The sequence below is a fragment of the Oncorhynchus kisutch genome, linkage group LG9 (assembly GCF_002021735.2).
Source record: "Oncorhynchus kisutch isolate 150728-3 linkage group LG9, Okis_V2, whole genome shotgun sequence".
Lineage (NCBI taxonomy): Eukaryota > Metazoa > Chordata > Actinopteri > Salmoniformes > Salmonidae > Oncorhynchus > Oncorhynchus kisutch.
In genome coordinates, this window is record NC_034182.2 from 31,543,259 (window position 1) to 31,565,915 (window position 22,657).

The window sequence follows — 22,657 nt, forward strand, 5'->3', positions numbered from 1 at the left end:
TTACTTTATTTGGGAATAACTGTACATTTTGGAAATATCAGATAGAAATAAATTATATAGAACAAAAATGCCTCTCTGACAGGTGGAACAAGGAATCATGTCAGCTCTATTCATTACTATTTCTATCAGCAACGTGGCCTGGGTCTTAGCCTTTGGGAGAACCTGTGGAGAGGAGGGGGTTAATGGCCAATGTGATTATCTCGATCTTGTGATCCAGAGCTGTCCCATGAATGAGTGCCTTTTATGTGCAGTGAGCAGACTGCATCTCAGCTGGTAGACCTGGCTGAAAACCACCTCACTACACATATTGGTGAGTTGGGTCAAATGAATTATTATTTGTATATAGATATGTTTATAATGTGCTGTATGTTTGTTTTTAAATGCTGTTTAAGTTGTTTGTCTGTTTAAGTTGACCTGTTTAATATTAATGGTCCTAGGTATCTGACAAGTTTAAGAGACTGCTCTGCTGTGTTCGTATTATCCTTGAGCGATGTAGATTGTTTTTTTAAGAGTTGCTGACCATACAAGCATAGTTTTTTTATTTTTTATATGATGTTTTCGATGGCAAGATTTATAGATGTTTGTAGAACTAGGCGGATCTGCCTTGATTACCTTCAGTTGACATTAAATGCACAAGAAATGACCAGACACTCTTATCGAGAGCGATTTACAGGAGAAATTAGGGTTAAGTGCCTTGCTCAAGGGCACATTGACAGATTTTTTTTCACCTAGTTGGCTTGGGTATTCAAACCAGCAACTTGTTGGTTACTGGCACAAGGCTCTTAATCACTAGGCTACCTGCCGCTGAGTAAATTACATGCACAGGCATTTGGTCTGGTTTTCTAACTAACACAGTGGATCATTCATAGTGTTTTTTGACCTCCAATACCTCAGCCTGGATCTAAGGATGAAATGACTATAACACATGAGAACAGGCACTGCTGTTGACCTACTTTATGCTACAAATAAAGGTCATTAGGTGAACTGAATGAAAACTGAATCACCTCAGTGATGGTAAAGTACTGTATTTTATTCCTCTAGCCAGAACATGTTTGGATTCTGTTAGTGTAGTTTTTTTGACCGATGGTGTTCTTCACTCATGTCAACATTCCAAAGTTCACGATGTACCAACACATCTCAAAGGTGACAAATTAGGGGAAATTGTTGAGCTATTCAATGATGGTCCTGAAGGGCTACTGCAGCTGCTGCTTTACATTCAATCCCGCTGATCAGGGACTAAATACTAATTGAAATCATTTCAAATACTTTAGCTGTACTTGATTGAGCTTGCCTGTTGCAATGGAACCAATAGAAATCTCCCAAAAGTGCAAACCCCAACCAGATGGCACTCCTGGCAGGCTGAAGCAAAGCTAAAAGTATTTGAAAGATTTCAAATAGTATATTAACCCAGGTTTGCCTGAGTAATAACTATTTTGTCAGTCAGTTATATGACCTGTACTATTCAGAAAACATTTGGGTCCGGAATGAGCATTTTGGCTTCTTGCTTATGTTTAACTCCTAGAAAATGGTTTTTGGTAGTAAGTACTCTCAATAACTAAACCATTATGCCCTTGTTTTGATTTGAGGGTGGATTTCAGGGATTACGGCGCCATGTATCTGAATACCCTGGTAATCTGGCTAGTTGGCACCGAGGAGTGAGGTGTTCGGAGGCTGTAGCTCGGCTTCTTAGCCATGGAGACAGAGGGGCTGCCTGCTGCACCAGGCCAGTATAGCCAGCCCGGTCAGCCAGGCCCAGTGCTGGGGCTTCGGAGTCTCTCCTTTGCCTACCAGGGCTTGCTAGAGATCCCCTACGAAGTCATACTAGCCCAGCAACACACCCTGGAAGTGTTGGACCTCAGCTACAACCTGCTGGAGGAGTATCCTTCTGTTATGGGCCCTGTACACAGACAGTATATGCACACATACACACATATTACACGCAGTCGTCACACACACACAAACACACTTGTAGTCATGTACATACACTCACCAGAGATGGAAAACCACACTGTTGAAGACACATACATACAAGCAACACAAACACATCTCTCTCTGACACAAAGAAATACGAGACATGCAACAGGGTTGGGGTCAGTTCCATGTAAATTCCAGTCAATTTAGGAAGTATACTGAAATTCCATTTCCAGTTCTCGTCAAATGCTTTTCAATAAGGAGAATTTTAATTTGTTTAATTTTCTGAATTGACTGGAATTTAAATGGAATTGAACCCAATCCTGACATGATATGTACACGCTGCACATTCACACAAACAATCTCTCCTTCACTCCGCTGCCAACGGAGCCCAGCTCTCCTGGGTGAACTGGAGCAGCTCAGCACTCTGATCCTGGACTGCAACATCTATTCGTCCCACGTCAAGTTCCCCTACATGCCAAGCGTCACCACCGTGTGGATCAACAAGAACAAGATCAGCAACCTGCCCATCTTCGTGGAGGAGATCCGCCGCAAGTTTCCCAACATCAAGTTAGAATGTCTTTTACTGAGGGCTGTGTGTGTGTGTGTGTGTGTGTGTGTGTGTGTGTGTGTGTGTGTGTGTGTGTGTGTGTGTGTGTGTGCGTGCGTGCGTGCGTGCGTGCGTGCGTGCGTGCGTGCGTGCGTGCGTGCGTTTTTGCTTGGGTGTCATTTTGTTTCTGTTAAAGCCAACTTCTTTGGGGTTCAGTATGGTGCAACATTGTGGAGCATGGTAATGGTATGGTAATACAATGTACAAAAAACATGACACCATACCACAAAGACCATTTTCAGTGTTGTTGTCTGACCTCTGGATATTTCTACTTCATTTAGGATCCTCAGCATGATGAACAATGAGGCAGCACCCAGCTACTTCAATGGAGGGAGTCTGCCCCAGTACATAGACTACAGGTGAGCTTGAGTGAACACAGCTGATACACTAAAGCTGCACCTGTGTATTTAAAAAAAAAAATGAGATGACAATGATGTATTGTGACACGGTAATTGGAGCAGGATATGATTCTATAACTCTAAATAAGTTACAGAGTTGGTGCCTGAAGGAATCAGATGTTGTATGATAGACATCTGGCTGTGATATATTTTGTCCCCGATCCATGACAGCTTCATTTAAACATTTTTTTACCTTTATTTAACTAGGCAAGTAACTTAAGAACAAATTCTTATTTAGAATGACGGCCTATCCCAGCCAAAACCAAAACCTCCCCTAACCCGGACAACACTGGGCCAATTGTGCAGAGCCCGATCACGGCCGGTTACGATACCGCCCGGGATCAAACCAGGGTCTGTAGTGACACCTCTAGTACTGAGATGCAGTGCCTTAGACCGCTGCGCCACTCGGGAGGCCCCAAAAAAACTGAATCAGTCGTAAGCTAATGTACAGCGTGACACACTGTCAAATAATTTTCAGTGCTGTCAAATATTATCCTATATGCCATATTTGTCTTCCCACACAGGCAGTACGTGATCAGTCAGATCCCAAGCCTGACGATCCTGGATGACACTGAGGTTCTGGGGAAAGAGAGAGCGCAGGCTAAGAAGACCTATAGGATGCAGAGGACCAGGGAAGGCAGCAAAAGGAGGAAGGAGCTCCATCGTTGAACCCTCCTTAATACTGCTACCCATATAACTGATCTGAAGACGTATCAAGATGAGCAAATCATTCATTCTCGCGATAGATGATTAGTTCAAGCAAGCTAGCACCAGTTGTAAATATATTGTCAACATGTTATTTGTTCAAATGAAAATGGGATACTTTTTGTTATGATTTTCTATGGACATGGGGAATTTCCCTTATCATGAAAGAAATGAAGGGAAGATATTCCATTTAAATGGTGAATGAAGATGTTTTGCAAAAGTAAATAATTCCATGTCACACTCAAACGTCATTTTGTCATTACTTGTCTGTTACATATGTCTCTTTGGCAAGAAAAGAGCTTATTTAGGCCTATGAGATATCAAATTACCAGTGTACTGACCGATCTTTCAAAATGACCATTGAAAAGTCCTAACTCAGAGAGTGAGAGTGACAACATGGAATTAACATGACAAGCATGGTTGAGAAATGGATGGTTTCCTCATACAGTGTCCAATTATCTATTTGAAAAAGTTAGTTTAAATCTTTATCTTGTGTCATTCAAGATGAAGTGATACACAGCACTGTTCTGTTGTGTTTTTAAATGGTTGTTAGACCTACCATGTGATATGATACAATCTATTGTGTATTGTGTAGGTAACAAATTCTGTCAGACAATAGCTATAAAGGTGACCTATAATCTTTTAATGCACATTATAAAAATGGTTGGCTGGTGTGCCCTCACCCGTCTGAGTGGTTGGCTGTGAATGCCCTCACCCACTAATACAATTATGCTGACTGTGATTTGGGTTCTGACCCTCCACAGGATGTCTAGTCAGAACAATGCTGATGCTTTCAGGTATTCTTGTTACTGTCCACAATACAAATAGTCCTCAGAAATGTGTGTCTTCTTTCTTCGGACAACGATAACACTGACCTGAGTGGGTGGGTGCAGTGTCCTGATGTGCCTTTCCATGTGCTCTGATTGGTTGGGAATGGCAGGGCTATGATGGGTGGTGGATAACTAAGGTAGGCTAAACAGCCAAACTAACGGCACTCAAGGGAAACTGACGGGACTGTGAGGCAAATGTAGGTAGAGAGGAGGGGAGCAGGACAGCCTTTTTTTTTACACACATTAATGAAGAATCAGTAGGGTTTAGGCTTGTTGACACATTCACATGTATTGGATTCTAAGCAGTGATCGGTCAGAAAAAACACCTGCCTATCAACATTATTTGAAGAAGATGTTATCAACCATATTATTAACCATTCAGAAGAAGAAAAAAAAATGTCAGTCACTCACTCCCTCACTGCTAGGACTTATCAGTGGACTTAGGTCTTGGAGCTTTGGACCAATGATTCATATATGTACACGAGATGACTGTTGGGGGGAGCTGTGTTGAAGCCAACTCCCCCACTGTTGTAAACAATATTTAGGAAAATATAGAAATGCATATATTAATGTCTACATTAGTTTTTGACACGTTTATTCTATTACAGACACTTTAATGCATAATTTTAAATGATATCATGCAAGCTAAACATACAAATATTACAAATATATAAAACATTTCCCTTAAAGTATTTTTTAGAGAGTACTAATTTTTCTGTCCCCACTACAACAACAACAAAAATACTTAAATACATGTAATTTTGTCCTTGAAACATTGAATTGAAATACTGTAGAATTCCATTCATTAGTTCCTATGGCGGACTGCTCCTTCTAGGGAGTGTCATATGACCGACCCGTGCCTTCAAAGCCTCTCAATGGCCAATACATAGCGTTAGCAATTCAGGGCTTTTATACGTCATCGCGTCCGACAAGCTAGCGACCAGAACAAAAAAATAAAAAATAAACATTAGCTTCGCTTCAACTGTAAAGAGAAGAAGTGGTATGTGTGACTGTTTTTTGCAATTATTTGTAATCTTCACCATGCTTTCAAAGTAAATGTACTGTATTTAAAGTTATTAAGGGCAAGTGCTGTGACTCAGCATAACTGGTTAGTAACCGGTGACGTTGATTGCTATTCAAAGCTAGCAAGATACGCTAGCAAGATACGCTAGCCAGCTAGCTAAGTCAACTAGCTAGCTACAGTAACTAACTAATTTAGCCAGGCGTAGGTATAGTTCTAGTTAGCCGCTGTTAGAAATCCCTAAATGTCTCATCTCGCTCTCTCTATTATCATGTTTAACACTAGAACCGCACAAAGCCTGTTGTTGTTAGCAGTGTCTGGTGTGGGAGACTGTCAGTTCAGGACCCAATCTTGGTCCCAATGGGTTAAGCTACTATCTTGAAGTTGAGTTTAGTCGGATACTATTTCCTGATTGCCTCAAAGCTAGCTTTATCAACTTCTCAGGCTAGTATGACTGTCTTAGATATCGTGTAACAAATAACAGGCCTAACACCCCCCTGTAAAATCCAACCCATAATAGAATCTCATTCTATTTCCCATTCTAATCAAATAAAAATGACCTGCTCCAGACACTACTAGGATATATCTTGGGCTAACCATTTAGTTAACAACTTTAACATTCACACGAACATTTTAACATACGCTTACTTGAGAAAATGTATTCCCTGGGAGTTCTGCACAATGGAGAATGTAGAGTTATATTTCAAAATCTGGTTATTTGCTAATGGATACTGTAACAGGGCAGTACTTGGAAAGTTGCGAGAGTACATTGCGGCACAAGGCAATCTTAGGTCATCATGAGTTGACTTTTTTTTTTTTACGTTCCCTTCAATTCCATTTGTCCTCAAAGTCACAAGGGTGCTACAAAGATGCACTTATCAGAAGTATCCCCTTTGACACAGATAAATATGGGGACACGTATTAACCTTGGATACCCTTACATCATAAATACTCTGTTTGACTTCTGATTACACATTCATAGAGGCTGATGTTGTTTGCAGGTTTCACTGTCTGTTCAACCTTGGCAGAGAATCTTCATTTTTAGGCAATAGGCTTATGCTAATACTTCTAGCCTATTCCTATCAAGCCCAATTTGTAGGCTATTTGGTTGCATTTTCCTGAGTATAAAAAGAATGTTAGATAGGGATTGGTAGTGAATTAGTTCAAACCACAGTTTGAACAATGCTCAAGTTTTTTTCACTTGTTGAGTGATTAGCCTAATTTAATACGCAGCAGAGGAAAGTAGTATTCCAGAAATATTGTGTTTTGGAACACCGTACTAGGCTAATTCACAGGTCTGTTATACCCAGCATTTAGCTGGAATCGTACTTCCCTGTCTGTCCGTGCTGAAACTTCCTTGACCTAACAGGTTCTCCCGTAAAAAGATAAAAAGCAGTAAGTAGCGATTTTCACCTACACACAGGAGAGGAACCAGAAAATTCCAGATACTGGAATTCTTTGCATTTGGTTGTTATAAGTTGTTGTTTTTTTAAAGAGAAAATGTTTTTTTTAAATGACAAAGTACCTGAGCAATGGGGCAACCACGGGAGCAGGCTCAACTTTTGTGACTGCTCAGGTCACTTGTCCTGGGCAATAGGGCAACCCTTAATGTCAATCCATAAGAAGTTGCCACTGTTTTAGTTTTTGACACTGAACCTTGCATTGTTTCCTCCAGGTAACTCCAGGTGTATGTGTGAGAGAGGGAGAAAGTCTACAGCCATGAGTAATCCTTTTGCACACATAGTTGAGGCTCTGGACCCAAACATCCCCGACCACAAGTTCTACAACCTCTCAAAGCTTGGAGACCCCAGATATGGTAGGATCTCAAAGTACCATAACCCCTTTGGCAATTGGTGGTGAGCATGGTTGGTGTACTAGGCTAAATTCTTAATTTGAGTAAATGCTCAAACTAGATTTATTCTGATTCATGAATTACATTTCAGTTAATTGCACTGTCACTATTTTTGAACTTCAAACCTGATGGTTAATATGAAATGCTTCCCTCCTCCTACAAGACCGCCTGCCATTCTCCATCCGTGTGCTGCTTGAGTCGGCTGTGAGGAACTGTGATGGGTTCCTGGTGAAGCGGTCAGACGTGGAGAGCATCCTGAACTGGAAGCAGACCCAGACTCAAAGCGTAGAGGTGCCATTCAGACCTGCCAGGGTCATCCTGCAGGATTTCACGTGAGTTAGACCACATGGTGCATCAATTCTGCAGGTGTGCTCACGAGAAATCTTTAATGGTAAAATATGCCGTGGTACTATCTGTATTGTAAACTGGGAAAAGCTGATGGGCAGGTATCCAAATTGAGGTGGCTTTTCTTTCCCTTTTTAAAGGGGTTGCTTTGAATAGTGAATGGATTTATATTATAACTTGTGGCCTGTCTCTTTCCCCTTGCAGTGGAGTGCCTGCAGTAGTGGACTTTGCTGCGATGCGCGACGCTGTGAAGAAGCTGGGTGGAGATCCAGAGAAGATCAACCCAGTATGTCCAGCGGACCTTGTCATTGATCATTCCATCCAGGTGGACTTCAACAGGAAGTAAGTGTGGGGGGTCAGATTTGTGTGTGTGGGGAGGGGGGGTCAATTAAAGTAGGGCTGAACATTAAGTGAATTTCCATTCAGGAGGAATTGTTGTGAATTAGAAGTTTATGAATACTGGTCATTTCAGTGAAATACTGCTACACAGGCTAATTGCTGGAGGAATTATTACACCTTTTATGACATATTTATGAAGCAAACACAGGCTGATGTGTAAGCACAGAGTGGAATGTTCTGTAGGGTGAGCTTGTTTGTTGGACTTTGCTCTTAAGAGACTTAGTGGAGCCTGTAGATTTCGACACTTCTGTTGACCACCAGTCATCATAATGTTGCATAACGCTGAAATAATGACTGCATGGTCACAATGTAGGTGAGTCTCCAAGCTGACATTGTTGCAAATATTAACTACTATTTTGTCCCGAGAGGTGTAAACCTATAAAGCAAAATATTCCCAATTCCCAACACTGATACACTGTTTCTTACAGATTTGTAATTTTGTGCTTTTTCTACTTTCAAGTAAACATATTAGGAGATGTACATTATGACATTTGTGTAATTTTCACCTGGAACTTAAAAGAAAGCTTTTGGCTAGAGTTTTATTTTGGTATTTGTTTCAGTAGTCAATTGTTGATATAGTTCCAAAATGTTTAGCATGTCAGCAATCAAGTTTTCAAGATATGTACTGTAACTTTCAGAATACAGAAATCAGGCCCCAATAATGCATTTTGCATCATATGATGCCAAAATCATCCAGCGGGCCAGATTTCTGTATTCTGAAAGTTGCATATCTTGATTGCTGAAATACTCTTCAACTCCTTTCCTAGATGTTTTACTTTTATGAGAACTGATTACTGATTATGTGTTTAAGAAATTCAGATTGAGTCAATTGATATTTTTCTTTTTCCAGGTCTGACAGCCTCCAGAAAAACCAGGACTTGGAGTTTGACAGAAACAGAGAGCGATTTGAGTTCTTAAAGGTATTTTGTCCACCATGCAAAACCTGTAGTTTAACTCATAAGCCTTTCATAAAGGCCACACACTTTACAACACACATGGCCCTCTTTCAATCATAGCAATAACAATATCATGTATAAAACCCACAAGCCTCCATAAACTATTGATCTTGATCCCCGCTCCCGTTCCACAGTGGGGCTCCAAAGCATTCCAGAACATGCGTATCATTCCCCCCGGTTCGGGGATAGTGCACCAGGTCAACCTGGAGTACCTGGCCAGGGTGGTGTTTGACCAGAACGGCTACTACTACCCTGACAGTCTGGTGGGCACCGACTCCCACACCACCATGATTGATGGCCTGGGCGTGCTGGGCTGGGGTAATTACTAGATTGGATTATGTACACTGTTAAAAAGATACATGGGATTGACTCAAATATTTACTAATGGTGTTAAAAGGGATAGTTCACCCAAATTACAAAATTACTGCATTTACAAATTACTGGAGTTTTTTTCGTTTTGTTCCAAGTGGACAGTACTTAGCTACCAATAAACCAAACCCCAAAATGTAGTTGAGAAAATATGAGCTATCTAGCCATGCTACTGGAATGTGCCCAAAGCTGGAATAAATCCTGTCGTACATGTTTGTTGTAGGTGTGGGCGGGATCGAGGCGGAGGCCGTCATGCTGGGCCAGCCAATCAGCATGGTGCTCCCCGAAGTCATCGGCTACAGGCTACAGGGCACCCCCAACAAGTTCATCACCTCAACCGACATCGTCCTCACCGTCACTAAGGTAACTGGTTACACGGTTCCACGACTGCCACGGTTTTATCAATGGACATCTCTTTTGGACAAATCTATCTAATCAATGTAGCTCAAGGCTGGAAAGGATTCAGCAAAGTAGCCCTATCAATGCTATTGGTTTGGAGAATTGTGTTGATTTGATAAGGGGATAAATAAAGTTGTATTGAATAGATTAGTTGTAGATAAACAGTGGCAGCAATTTCATTTCACCAGTGTATGTCACATAGAAACACTGTTTGTCTGAGTGTCCCATTCTCCCCCTCTGTACCCACAGCACCTGCGCCAGGTCGGCGTCGTGGGGAAGTTTGTGGAGTTCTTCGGGCCAGGTGTGGCACAGCTATCCATAGCCGATCGAGCCACCATCGCCAACATGTGCCCAGAGTACGGCGCTACTGCAGCTTTTTTCCCTGTAGACCACATCAGTCTTCAGTACCTGGAGCAGACAGGTGAGATATCCACACCAATGCACATGAGCAGCACTGGTCTATATTTACAATGTTTCTGATTCCGATGGAAAGCAATACAGATATTACATTGGCCTCTTTTTTTTTAAATTGCAAACTTTCAAACAGCCTTTGAATGTTACACCACCTACTTAGCGGAGTAATTTTTCTCCTTTTGTAATGGCAAAAACCTTTCTGAATACATTTTAAATGTAAAAACGGGGCTGATAATAGTAGTATTAAAAACCTGAGGGAACTGTAGATGTAACTGGCAAAGTCTAATTTACTTCATGTCTGGATTCTTCATTTTCTTTCCTCATTCCTCTTTCCCCTGCTCACTCTACCCAGGGAGAGATGCTGAGAAGCTGGATTACATCACCAGGTATCTGAAAGCCGTAGCCATGTTCAGAGACTACAGCAACTCCTCCCAGGACCCTGACTTCACCCAGGTACTCTGTTCCACAGTGGATCCTTTTCAAACACCTTTAGTCATTTAGAAATTAGGACTTGTAGTTTCTGGATGTATTTGATTAAAGATTGTCAGGCATGCTAGACTAGCTATGGGGACTTTTGGAAGTCATTCTGTTTTGAAAGTGATTTGACAAGTGTATGACTGGAATGTATCTGTGAAATGATTGGCAAGTCTCCCTTTTAATCTCCTCCTTTTGCTTTCGGTCTCATTGTGATTTTCCCTCTGTGCCGCCTCCGCTCTCCATCCTATGCAGGTGCATGAGCTGGACCTGAGCACTGTGGTTCCGTGCTGCAGTGGTCCCAAGAGGCCTCAGGACAGGGTGGCTGTGTCGGACATGAAGACTGACTTTGAGGCATGCCTGGCAGCTAAGGTAATGACGACACCTGCTTAACACGAACCTTTTTGGTATCTACATGTTAATAGCATCCTGTTATCTCAAGTCCTTCAGTTTTTATATTTGCATGTGTGTATGAGGTGTGCACAGAGTTAGAAAACCTATTGGTTCTATAAGTGACCCCACTAGCTTCTAACTCTGTGGACTTGTGCCATTGCAGCAAGGCTTCAAGGGTTTCCAGGTGACTCCGGAGCTTCACCACGTGAAGGTTCCATTCCAATACAATGACAAGGAGTACAGCCTCTCCCACGGCTCAGTGGTCATTGCTGCCATCACCAGCTGTACCAACACCAGCAACCCCTCTGTTATGCTGGGGGCTGGTACGTATCCCTCGCTCCATACCTCATACCCTGCGCTGTCTGGGTTGTGTTCGTTAGACACCAAGCAGACGAAATTGACGGAAACAGAGGGACTACCTGGACTCCAAAAATAAATGTTATTCTTTTGTTATCTGCTCCAAAAACGTTTCCAAAGTTTTCCGTTACTTGCCCCAATGAACACACCCCAGCAATCAACAGCTGTAATTGGATTAATATCTGGGAAGTTGCTTAGTCAATAAGGTTGAATTGGCTCTGCGTTGCTTTTCAGGTCTCCTGGCGAAGAAGGCCATCGAGGCTGGTCTGAGCATGAAGCCCTACATCAAGACCAGTCTGTCGCCCGGCAGCGGAGTGGTCACCTACTACCTAAAGGAGAGTGGCGTCATGGACTACCTCTTCCAGCTCGGGTAAGGCACTCCTTCCTGAAGACTAATTGTCTGGAGAATGAGGGGTTCAGCTCAAAAGTCTTTCCTAGCTTCTTTATCCTCCATTTCAGGATGACAGTGTGACGTATTTAATCAATAAGGCCCGAGGAGGTGTGGTATATGGCCAGTAGACCACGGCTAAGGGCTGTTCTTATGCGCAACTCTGTGGTATATTGGCCATATACCACAAACTGCTGAGGTGCCTTATTGCTATTATAAACTGCTTACCAACATGATACTTTTTTAAAATTATCATACCCATGATATACCATGGCTTTCAGCCAATCAGCATTCAGGGCTCGAACCACCCAGTTTATAATTTCCTTTTTGTCGGTATATGTTATTTCCCCCCCCGTCAGGTTTGAAGTGGTGGGTTATGGCTGCATGACATGTATAGGTAACAGTGGGCCCCTCCCAGAGCCTGTGGTGGAGGCCATTACTCAGGTAACTACTAACTTTTAAAATTTTACACCCACACCTGGGCTGTGTTCATTAGCGCATGCAATGGAAAACACCATTTTTTTTGGGGGTGTGGTCTATTTAATCCCCCCGTTTCAGTCTGTTTTCTTTTGGGTGCCTAATGAACACAACCCTGCATGGTCAATGGCTACAGCTCCTCACACGTTCCTCTACCTTCAGGGAGATCTAGTAGCTGCTGGGATCCTATCAGGTAACAGGAACTTTGAGGGGCGTGTCCACCCCAACACACGAGCCAATTACCTGGCCTCTCCCCCGCTGGTCATTGCTTACGCTATCGCCGGAACCGTGAGGATTGACTTTGATACAGAGCCCATTGGTGAGTGTCCTCAAACCAACGCTGTGAATTGTCAATGGTTCTGTAGTTTTTCTATATAGCATTCACACCAGTGGAGGCTGTAATGGGTGGAATTAAATCAATCGAGTGGTACCGTTCCATTCATTCAATTCCATCCATTACAATGAGCCAAATCCTCAAATTTTAAGGTGACACCAGCCTTCACTGGTTCACACATATACTGTTCCTGGAGCTCTCAAGACGTTTAAACAGATTGGGCTGTTGGTGCTAATACTGGTTTCTGTTGTTTTTCTTTTGCCGCCTCTGGTTTCATGGTGTAGCTCTGAACAACAAAGGGAAGGAGGTTTTCCTCAGGGACATCTGGCCCACACGGGAGGAGATCCAGGCTGTGGAGAGACAGTTTGTCATTCCTGCTATGTTCAAAGAGGTTTATGAGAAGATTGAGGTAAACTCAACTCTTTGGATATTAATTTTATATGATTTTTTCCCCCCCCTGGTTTCATTGTGGGGGGGGGGGGTTAAGTAATACCTCAACATTTCAGCCTCTAGAAGGCCATAAAGTGTAAAAATGTGTGTCAATAGGTTACTTTTTCAAGGTTTTGGTTAGTACATTAGTGTAAAAAGTTGTCTTTGTAGTTTTGATATGGGACTGTTCTACCTTGTTCCGCCCTGTCAGAAAGTGAATGAACGCTGGAACGCCCTCAACGCCCCCTCAGACAAGCTGTACACCTGGGACCCCAAGTCCACCTACATCAAGTCCCCACCCTTCTTCGATGGACTGGTACAACACACTAACCTAATGCTGTCGTAATGTCGGAGTTCTTTCCCCTTGGATTTCAGATTACGTTGAAGGGATATTTCAGAGAAAGTACATATTTATATATTTGTTTCCAGGTAGCCTGTGGACAAGAAGAGACTGCAATACACAACTAGACACTTTTACCAACTGCTAATATTATAAAGTCATTGTCATTCATGCAATTCTGCAGAACTATCCCCTTAATCTTTCGGTGATTCATTCAGACCAAGGAACTACAGACCCCCAAGTCCATAACTAACGCCTACGTGCTGCTGAACTTCGGTGACTCTGTGACCACAGACCACATCTCTCCTGCTGGGAACATCGCCCGAACCAGTCCTGCAGCACGGTACCTGACCAGCAGAGGGTGAGAGATGGGAAGCAGTCACTATTTCACATTACTAATAGTATTTTTTTATACTACTGAGCTGAGCTGTACTGCACTTGCCTGGTAATACACCCCCCCCATGGCTGGAACCGTGCTGGAAAGGATCATGCGGAATGAAAATATCCCAACCAGCAGAGTATACATTTCTGGTCCGCATGATAGTGTGAAATTTAACGCTGGGTTTTTTAGTATGTTTATGATAGAGTGAAGTTATATGAAGGGTCAAAGGTTTAATCTTTCTCTTATCCTTTGCCCTGGCAGTTTAAACCCACGTGACTTCAACTCGTACGGATCTCGGCGTGGCAACGATGCTGTGATGGCCCGGGGCACGTTCGCCAACATCCGTCTCTTCAACAAGTTCCTGAACAAGCAGGCTCCGCGCACCCTGCACTTACCTTCTGATGAAACGGTAAAGCCCTGTAACAATTTGCAATAATAATCTCTGTAATGTAATAATTCTCCGGATAATTTTAGTCACCAGATTATGTATAAAGTTATTACATTATCAGATGAGTTTAAAAAAATGTTGCTTATGTAATAACTTACAATACATGTATGTTTTGAGTTTGTATTTTGACCGCATATTGCAGTATGGCTGTTATATGTACTCTGGTTGTCCACTTGAATCAATGTGTAAATATTCAGTGTATTCTTGGGTTGTCTGTTTCTCTACAGCTGGATGTGTTTGATGCTGCTGAGCGCTACCAGCAGGCTGGCCTCCCCCTTATGATCCTGGCTGGGAAGGAGTACGGATCAGGCAGCTCGAGAGACTGGGCCGCTAAAGGTCCCTTCCTCCTGGTCTGTCTCTCCTCATATCATAACTGTGTTTTGATATGTTATCTTTTTTGACATTACCTTTTGATGATGTTGTAGATTAGAAGAATGTATGGAAAAAATGGATTTGAATGCATGATACTTTCCATTAGCCAACATAAGATTCTGGTGAGCTGTGTGGATTTGTTATTTCACATTCTTGAACAAACGTACAATTCAAAGTAGGGACAATGTACACAGAAGCCATAAACACCAGGTGGCACCATGAGAAAGACACAATTAGATGATGCAAGACTCTTGAATAATAATTTATTAAACTTGTATAGCGCTTTTCAAAGAGCTTCAAAGCACAAGTCATTTAGCAAAACATGAGATGGACAGTCATTAGAAAGTTCATGGCTTGAGTGGTCATCTGAGGGAGGTGGTCAAGCTGGGAGAGAAAGTCCAGAGGCAGGCAGGAAGTGTGGTCTCAAGGTGTCTCTCTGTTTCTGGCTTCTCCATAGTATGACTTAGTCAGATGAAGTTTTCGCTAAGCCATTGCAGTCCATGGACTCTGTAGTAAGTAGGTAGCTAGCTACTCCTTCACTACTACCAAAATGAAGCCCCCACTTGGATGATGCCATGGCAGTCATGTATAATTAAGAGTTTCTCGGAGGGCGGGCTGCAGGGATACCCCCATGATACCCCTCTTCTGTGCCCCTCCCAGGGAATCAAAGCGGTGCTGGCAGAGAGCTATGAGAGAATCCACCGCAGTAACCTGGTGGGCATGGGGGTGATTCCTCTGGAGTACCTGGCTGGGGACACAGCAGACAGCCTGGGGCTGACAGGACACGAGCGCTACACCGTGGTCATCCCTGAGCCACTCACACCCAGGATGATTGTTGACATTAAGGTTGGTCTGCCTGCTGATGATAAAATGGGATGGGAAATACTGGACTGAGGAAAGGTTACCAATCATTCATATGGTCAATTTTGCAGGAGTTTCTAGATCCTTTCATGGCACAGCTAACAAACGGAACTTAGTAGTTTCTGTTCACTTTCTGTACTGTGATTCTGTGGCAATACTTTGTATATAGTAATGTGGTCATATTTTACTATTATTTTGTAGTGTTAAATAAACGTATACTTAGCTGGGTAGCTTATTCCTGGAACATGCGGCATCAACAGCAGTTAATCCTAATATCCTACCGCTGTCTTTTTTCCTTCCGTCACAGCTCGACACGGGCAAAACATTCCAGGTGAGGATGAGGTTTGATACGGACGTGGAGCTGACGTACTTCCACAACGGAGGCATCCTGAACTACATGATCCGCAAGATGTCTGAGAACTAGAGAGCACGCCGTTGGGACCAAGTCACGCTGAACACGAAAATCCTCAGTGTAGATGGCGATACAGAACGTGCTGAGTCTCCCTCTGTTTCTGTTCGATTTTAACATTTGGTTTACATAATCTTATGTTTTTAGTGCATTAATTGGTTCCATACTTGATCCATTGCAGGTCGGAATGATGGAATGAGTCAAAGTACCCCACAACACATTTAACACTGGTATGATGTACACCTGGGTTCAAATAGTCTTTGCTTTCTTAATCAAGCCCAGCTAAAGTGTTTGAAAGAAAACAAATACTTTTTTAACCCAGGTCTCGTATGATGTAACCACCCTACCTCTTTGTTGCCAAACCATTGGTTCACCCACCCTCATCCCTCCCACCGTCCATGCTAACATTAGCTAGCCATGCACACAAACTTAGTCAGTGGTCTTGTCCAGTTGTTACCATCGTTGGTTCAAAGCTGCCAGTCATGGTCATCTGTTCCGACCAGGGTTGTATTTGTTGATTTCATGTCTTATTATAAACTGCTGCTGTGGTGGAGCAGACATAGGCTGCTTCTGAAATGGAGCCCTATTCCCTTCATAGTGCACTACTTGTGACCAAAATGTGTGCACTGTATAGGGAATAAGGTGTTAACCCCAGACACTGTAATAGGTTGGCTTCGACTCCTGACAACGAGGGTGTTGTCTTTGTATTATGAAAAAGAGACCAGCATAGTTTATTAGAATGCAATTAGAGTACCTAAGTTGAATTGCCTTAAAATGGTGAAGTTGACATTAACTCTCGCCTTTTATGAGGAACAGTATATTGTGCGTATGCCTCGTCTCTTAAATCCAGCCTCTGTTTTTACTAGATCACTAATTTCAGTCTTGTTTGTTTCACAAATCCACTTTTCTTTCTTAACCTGTTGATGTTGGCAATAGGACTTATATGATTTTGTCACAGTGGGTACTTACTACTGTTGGTGAGTAGGGTTGCAACGTTTCCAGAAATCTGTTAGAATCCACCAACCAGAATTAATTCCCAGTTGCCGGTGTGACAGGGAGGCTAGTAAATCAAATTAATATAATCATGAATTCCAAACTGCATGAAGTTTCTTAGCTGAAGTGAGAATTCATATTTTCTCTAAGCACTTGGGGTTTAATGGACCAAATAGTTTCTATCAATAAGAATGAAGTCCTACTGTGAGATACTTGGTACTTGTTTGTGGTATAGATAAAATGTATATTTTTTCCAAGGTTAGCAGAAGGAGTCTGCTACAAGGCCACACCCGGGCTAGTGGTAGTCTTCGTCCTTCCTGTTTTTCTTTCCGCAAATAACTGGACATATCCACCATATTGCTGTCCCCTATCATGTTATGAAATGGCTCAGGGGCAGAGTAAGACTACATTTGTCAAATTTAATACACATTCATTTATGACTTTAGACAGGAATGTTTTTGGAAAAAAAGGAGAGCTGCACATTACGACCTCAGATGCAAGAATTGAATAACCACGTTTTGACAGACAAGCTGTCTTCATCAAAGTATATTCTCCGCTAGCCAGCACCTCGCCTAAACAGGTGTGCGGTTCTTTTGCCTCTAATAAACTTTAACTTCTACATAATTCAAATGCAGCACTGTTGTCAATAATTGTGCATTACTAGCATACTGTAGCCTATTCTTGAAAAATGTATTTAAAGAAATGCAATGAAGACTACTGGATTTGGAATATAACATTTTAAGAATTGCACACACAATTACATTTAACTGAAATTTGAAAATACAATCTGTACAATAACTGTCTAAAATGGTGCAAATATCAATGTCATTTTAGTAACCCTAACCCACACAAAGCTGTATTAAAGTTAGCACAATATTGTTTTGTTATTCATAAAATATAACTTGTCTTTTTATACGGAACTTCTGTATTCCTCAAACCCAGTTATGCCTTGCTACCATCATGGACGTACATTTGAATACAGCCATGCTACCACTAAGACAGTGAGGTCAAATAACACTTAGAATGTACAGGAGGTATCCATTACTCACAATACTATTAGTTCTACACAGATGACCAGTGCAGCGGTTACAGCTCTCAATAATAATAATTAGTATAATGGTACACAGGTAAACGGTACTATACATCTCTAAAGCTACTGAAGGGTAAAGAAACTCGTGTAATTTGAGAGTACTATCCCTTTAAACTACTGGAGCTGGAATAGTGCTTATGAGCAGGTTGACATTAGGTTCACAAAAAGGTTCGCTCCTACAGACCGTGAGTCACGTGGCCTATCTTGCTAAATAAAGCAGCAGATCTGCCAACATGCACGCAGTTATCTGTCCACGTACGCAGAAATGAATAGAGCCCGATTTTTATATATCTAACAACCCTATTTTCGAGCTGCAAAACACATGGAGATTAATACGTCATTATTCGACGTGTCTGCCCCTCCTGTTTGTTGTGATGCTGAGTTTGCCGACTGTCAGCTGTACGTAAACACATTGACAAATCCCTTTTCGACTCCGTGTCTTGTGGAAAGGTAAACACTAATTGTTTCAAAGTTACGTTAACAAACAGGATGGACAATCAGTGGGCTATAAAGTGCCAGCAGTTCACTCGCATTTGCTAGTGAAAGAAATGAAATACAAATATGAAAAATAACTGGTCGCATTTGTGCGAGTTTGATATACATTTAATTCTGCGTCCCATTATAGTTGTATTTTCCACGCAACCTGATAGATTAACTGTAATTATGATCCACGTCACAAAAAGCATTACAAAAGTATAATAAAAAATAAATAAACATCTTGGCATTAAATGGAGTCGGGAGTTTAGAAGACGTGCGATGAAGAATAAATTAGTGTCCGGTATTAGTTATAGAGGCAATGATTCTGTAGATGTTATCAATTTCGAAAATCTGAAATGATGTATGCGCTGCAAAGAAATACAATAGGCACCTTTACATAGGCTGAAACACCGGACTCCTCTAGCGAACAGAGTTCAGATTCCCTTTGCGGTAGCTTACTTAAGCTTTGTGTAGCCAGTTTGCGGCCTGTGTCGATGCGATCATTTGTTTTTGAGTCTTATGTTTTCAAAATAATTTTGCTTTTTGTGTTGATTAGCGACCAGACAAACAGCATGCGCACAATCATGCTGGGGAAGAAAATCCCAATTCGGCAGGAGTGTCTGGTACTCTGAAAAGTTGGACAGGGTTGGCAGGCCTGAAGCAGGCAAACCGGCATCGAGGCATTCAGTTACTGTTCTATTGAAAGTTAGAATGGGGGAAAAACCAGTGACCTTAGCAGCTTTGAACGTGGTATGATCGTCAGTGCTAGGTGCGCCAGTTCCAGTGTCTCAGAAACGGACGTCTTCCTGGGCTTTTCACATACGACAGGGTCCAAGGTTTACCGAGAATGGTGGGATAAACAAAAAACATCCAGTCAGTCCTGTTGTTGAAAACAGCTGGTTGATGAGAGAGGTTAAAGGAGGAAGGCAAGAATCGTGAAAGCAGGCCACAAACAGACAAATAACGGTGCAGAACGGCATCTCGGAACGCATAACTCGTCGGACCTTGTCATGGATGGGCTATTGCAGCAGATGTACACACCGAGTTCCACTCCTGTCAGCTAAAAACAAGAAGAAGCGGCTCCAGTGGACTATTGAGGAGTGGTTAAACATTGCCTGGTCTGACAAATCCCGGTTCCTGTTGCATCATGCTGATGGCAGAGTCAGGATTTGGCGTAAGCAGCGTGAGTCCATGGACCCATCCTGCCTGGTGGCAACAGTACAGGCTGTTGCGTACCACAGCGTATCTGAACATCGCTGCTGACCAGGTGCATCCCTTAATGTCTACGGGGGTCGAACCCAGTACTAGATGGGTGTACCTAATAAACTGGCCACAGAGTGTATATGACTTTGAGAGCTTCAGCGGTGCATCGGTGACATGTTTGCTGACTTGAGTTTGCAACGCACTACTACTTTAACTCTTTAATTGAAGCTGACCTCTTCATTAATCTATTGCTGTAGTACCATATTAACTGTTATTTTGGTACCTTTAGGTAATCGTTTGATTAGCTGTATGAATGTAGCTTGTCTTGAGGGTCAGCTCCATTCATGTTGCAACGGCAGTGGAAAGAAACATAGTTCTGTTTCATATCATGAATCCAACGTAGAGATCCCTCTTGGCTCACGTCTTGACGTAAGACACGTAGCGATGTCCCCTGCCCGTCTTACAGTCTCTGATCTGCCGATTGGCCCTCCTCAACACCAGAACACACCTGCTCTTGCCTCTGGGCGGGCTCTCCCTCCAGTTGGTGTAGGTGACGGGCTCTCCACTCACCCACCCTCAGCGTCCCCTACTCTCACTGTTGGTCAGTCCTAAGATATGGAGAGGACAGTGAGTGAGGTAATGTAGACGCACGCACACTCATGCATGTTGAGTCACTTTTCAGCCAATGGAGATAGAACAGAATACTTATTTGACCTATCCAGAATGGTTTCCGTCCACTTAAGTCCAACAGCCAGTTCATATCAGCCTTGGAGAAAATGCCCACCAGATTGGCTTGGTGACCTGAACCACAGGAAAAATAAGAAACTTTAGTTTCCTACAACATAAATGCACATTCTATCAAAATAGGTTACATGTTCCCCTCCTGTTCTCACCTCTCCCTGCATTCCCTGACGGCAGCGCTCCATGTCGCCTTGCGCTCGGTGCTACAGACTATGGAAGTGGCAGTAACCGTTGTGATAAGTCCAGCCCTTATAACACACTCTGCGCACTGACCATCTGTGTTGGTGAGGAGGAATGGCCAACCAATGAGGTTACTGAAACATGAAACAACTGACATACAGGGTCGGTTTCCCTGACACATATCAAGATTAGTCCAGGAAACTGGCCCAGAATGTTGAGATATGATTCCCGGGTAACCCATACTCAACCCTGAAATAGTCTACGTATGATATTCACAACACAATTGGGTAAATTATAGGGGTCAATGGAGGCTGGTGGGAGTGGCTATAGGAGGACAGGCTCATTGTAACGGCTGAAATTGAGTACAGTAAATGGAATGTAGTCAGACGTGGTTTCCATATGTTTCATATTGTTCTATTGGTTCCATTCCAGCCATTACAGTGAACCTGCTCCTCCCACCAGCCTCCACTATCCATCTCAGGTTGATTACCTCATTAGTGGAAGCCCAAGGCTTCCAGGAGACCACGTTGCAGCATAGGAGCCGGCCTGACCTCTGGGCTCCCGAGTGGTGCAGCGATATAAGGCACTGCATCGCCATGCTAGAGGCGTCACTACAGACCCTGGTTCGATCCCGGTCTGTATCACAATCAGCTGTGATTGGGAATCCCATAGGGCAGCGCCCAATTGGCCCAGCGTTGTCCGGGTTAGGGAGGGTTTGGCTGGGGCAGGCCGTCATTGTAAATAAGAATTTCTTCTTAACTGACTTGCCTCTCAGCTCCCGGGACGAGAGGTAGATCCCATAGCGACCGTCATAGCGACCGTCAGACAGAACTTCAGCTTTCCACAGAGACAGCGGCTGCACTACCTCAGGGTCCGAGCTGCCCAACGGATCCATCTGGAACATGTTCAATAGGTACCATCGAAACCTACTTATTATTTAGATTCCATTACTAACGAAGATGTTGCTGTGCTGATTTATACCTGTATGAATCGACCCCTCTAGCTAAATATCTGGGCAGAGGTGAAGTACTCAGGCTCCGTCTGAACCCACCCCTCCAGCAAGATGCCCCTGTTGGTAGTGTCTGAGGTCGTGAATGCAAAGCGGCCCATCTGTGAGGGGTCACCCCCATGCCTGTAGGTCACCTCCAGCTCTTGCAGGTCCCACTGGGTGAAGTTACTCCCGGCAGTGAACGGGACGCCGCCCCAGAGCAGGCTGTGCCAGGAAGAACAGGAGGTCACTGGGTGAGGTGTCGGAGTCAGACAGGGCGAGGGCGTCGGGGGTCACTGCCATGGAGGAATCCTGGGGGACACTTAGGCCGCCGTTACACGCCAGCAAGGGCAGGATACGGCCGGTGGTCTCCACAGAGATCTCCAGGGTGCCGTTACGGGTGGCCTTGCCGCTGCTGACTACAAACCCGTTAAAGACCTGGGTAAGGCAATAGACCTTATCATTCATAAACAATAGATACTAAATATACCTGTATATTAGGTAAGGTTGTGGGTGTGAACCTAGGGTATTATTGCACCTAGCTTGCATTATTCAATGCATTTGATCATTTTTTTGGGTTGTATATTTTGAAAAGCAGGTATATCCATTTTTTGGCACTGAATGAACACTGTAAATGTAATACAAAAAGTGATTGCACAGGATATTTAGGTGTGCATAAATCAACTTAGAATTGACCCCAAAGAGAGTAATTGTATAGATTGGAAGAGGTGTTGCCATTACTGTGGTGTCACATAGCCCACCAGGTTGGCAGCGATGTCCATCTGGCTGAAGGTGCTGATGGCCACCACCGGGTGTTTGATGTACTCCATGTGGCTTTTGCCGTGGTGGGACCGTGACCATGTACAGCAGCTCCTTGGGTTTGTCTGTACCATCTGTCACCAGCAGGACGTCTGTTGTCAGAACCACACGCTCGGCTGGTTTTCACTGGCTTCACGAAGACGGAAATTATTCCAGAAAAATTGTGGCTATAGCACTGACAATGAACTCATGTCATAACAAGTGCCATTTGGTAGTCTGTCTGTCCACAAACCTTTATCCAGGTCCTGGAGGGATATGTGGACTTGCTGTGAGGGGGAGCGGTTATTCCCGTC

At 43.2% G+C, this 22,657-nt stretch overlaps 2 protein-coding genes across 6 annotated transcripts; both read left to right on the plus strand.

Annotated features, from left to right (window-relative positions):
* Positions 1-190: 190 nt before the first annotated feature.
* LOC109881000 (U2 small nuclear ribonucleoprotein A') lies at positions 191-3,870 on the plus strand. 4 transcript variants are annotated; one of them, XM_020473174.2, is made up of 5 exons: positions 191-310; positions 1,587-1,877; positions 2,299-2,481; positions 2,803-2,880; positions 3,444-3,870. In XM_020473174.2, the coding sequence occupies exons 2-5, from the start codon at positions 1,693-1,695 to the stop codon at positions 3,586-3,588; spliced, it is 591 nt and encodes a 196-aa protein (XP_020328763.1). In that variant the 5' UTR covers positions 191-310; positions 1,587-1,692; the 3' UTR covers positions 3,589-3,870. The 4 variants fall into 4 exon arrangements, with proteins under 4 accessions (XP_020328763.1, XP_020328765.1, XP_020328764.1 ...); XM_020473176.2 differs by having other exon boundaries at positions 2,302-2,481; XM_020473175.2 differs by having other exon boundaries at positions 199-310; positions 1,599-1,877.
* Positions 3,871-5,331: 1,461 nt separating this feature from the next.
* aco1 (aconitase 1, soluble) lies at positions 5,332-17,496 on the plus strand. 2 transcript variants are annotated; one of them, XM_020473181.2, is made up of 21 exons: positions 5,332-5,454; positions 7,151-7,291; positions 7,491-7,659; positions 7,877-8,014; positions 8,922-8,991; positions 9,162-9,345; positions 9,620-9,759; positions 10,045-10,216; positions 10,562-10,662; positions 10,939-11,055; positions 11,240-11,399; positions 11,668-11,803; positions 12,181-12,265; positions 12,461-12,617; positions 12,917-13,041; positions 13,273-13,377; positions 13,620-13,762; positions 14,045-14,192; positions 14,459-14,581; positions 15,264-15,449; positions 15,772-17,496. In XM_020473181.2, the coding sequence occupies exons 2-21, from the start codon at positions 7,165-7,167 to the stop codon at positions 15,886-15,888; spliced, it is 2,703 nt and encodes a 900-aa protein (XP_020328770.1). In that variant the 5' UTR covers positions 5,332-5,454; positions 7,151-7,164; the 3' UTR covers positions 15,889-17,496. The 2 variants fall into 2 exon arrangements, with proteins under 2 accessions (XP_020328770.1, XP_020328771.1); XM_020473182.2 differs by lacking the exon at positions 5,332-5,454 and adding an exon at positions 6,453-6,870.
* The last annotated feature ends 5,161 nt before the right edge of the window (positions 17,497-22,657 follow it).

What these genes read in the sequence shown, in the direction of transcription:
- LOC109881000 (XM_020473174.2), top strand. Translation starts at nt 1,693, where the DNA reads ATGGAGACAGAGGGGCTGCCTGCTGCACCAGGCCAGTATAGCCAGCCC. An exon ending in AGCTACAACCTGCTGGAGGA is followed by an intron (nt 1,878 to 2,298) that starts GTATCCTTCTGT and finishes CCGCTGCCAACG; the next exon opens with GAGCCCAGCTCTCCTGGGTG. An exon ending in CCCCAGTACATAGACTACAG is followed by an intron (nt 2,881 to 3,443) that starts GTGAGCTTGAGT and finishes CTTCCCACACAG; the next exon opens with GCAGTACGTGATCAGTCAGA.
- aco1 (XM_020473181.2), top strand. Translation starts at nt 7,165, where the DNA reads ATGTGTGAGAGAGGGAGAAAGTCTACAGCCATGAGTAATCCTTTTGCA. An exon ending in AGGCATGCCTGGCAGCTAAG is followed by an intron (nt 11,056 to 11,239) that starts GTAATGACGACA and finishes GTGCCATTGCAG; the next exon opens with CAAGGCTTCAAGGGTTTCCA. An exon ending in CTAAAGGTCCCTTCCTCCTG is followed by an intron (nt 14,582 to 15,263) that starts GTCTGTCTCTCC and finishes TGCCCCTCCCAG; the next exon opens with GGAATCAAAGCGGTGCTGGC.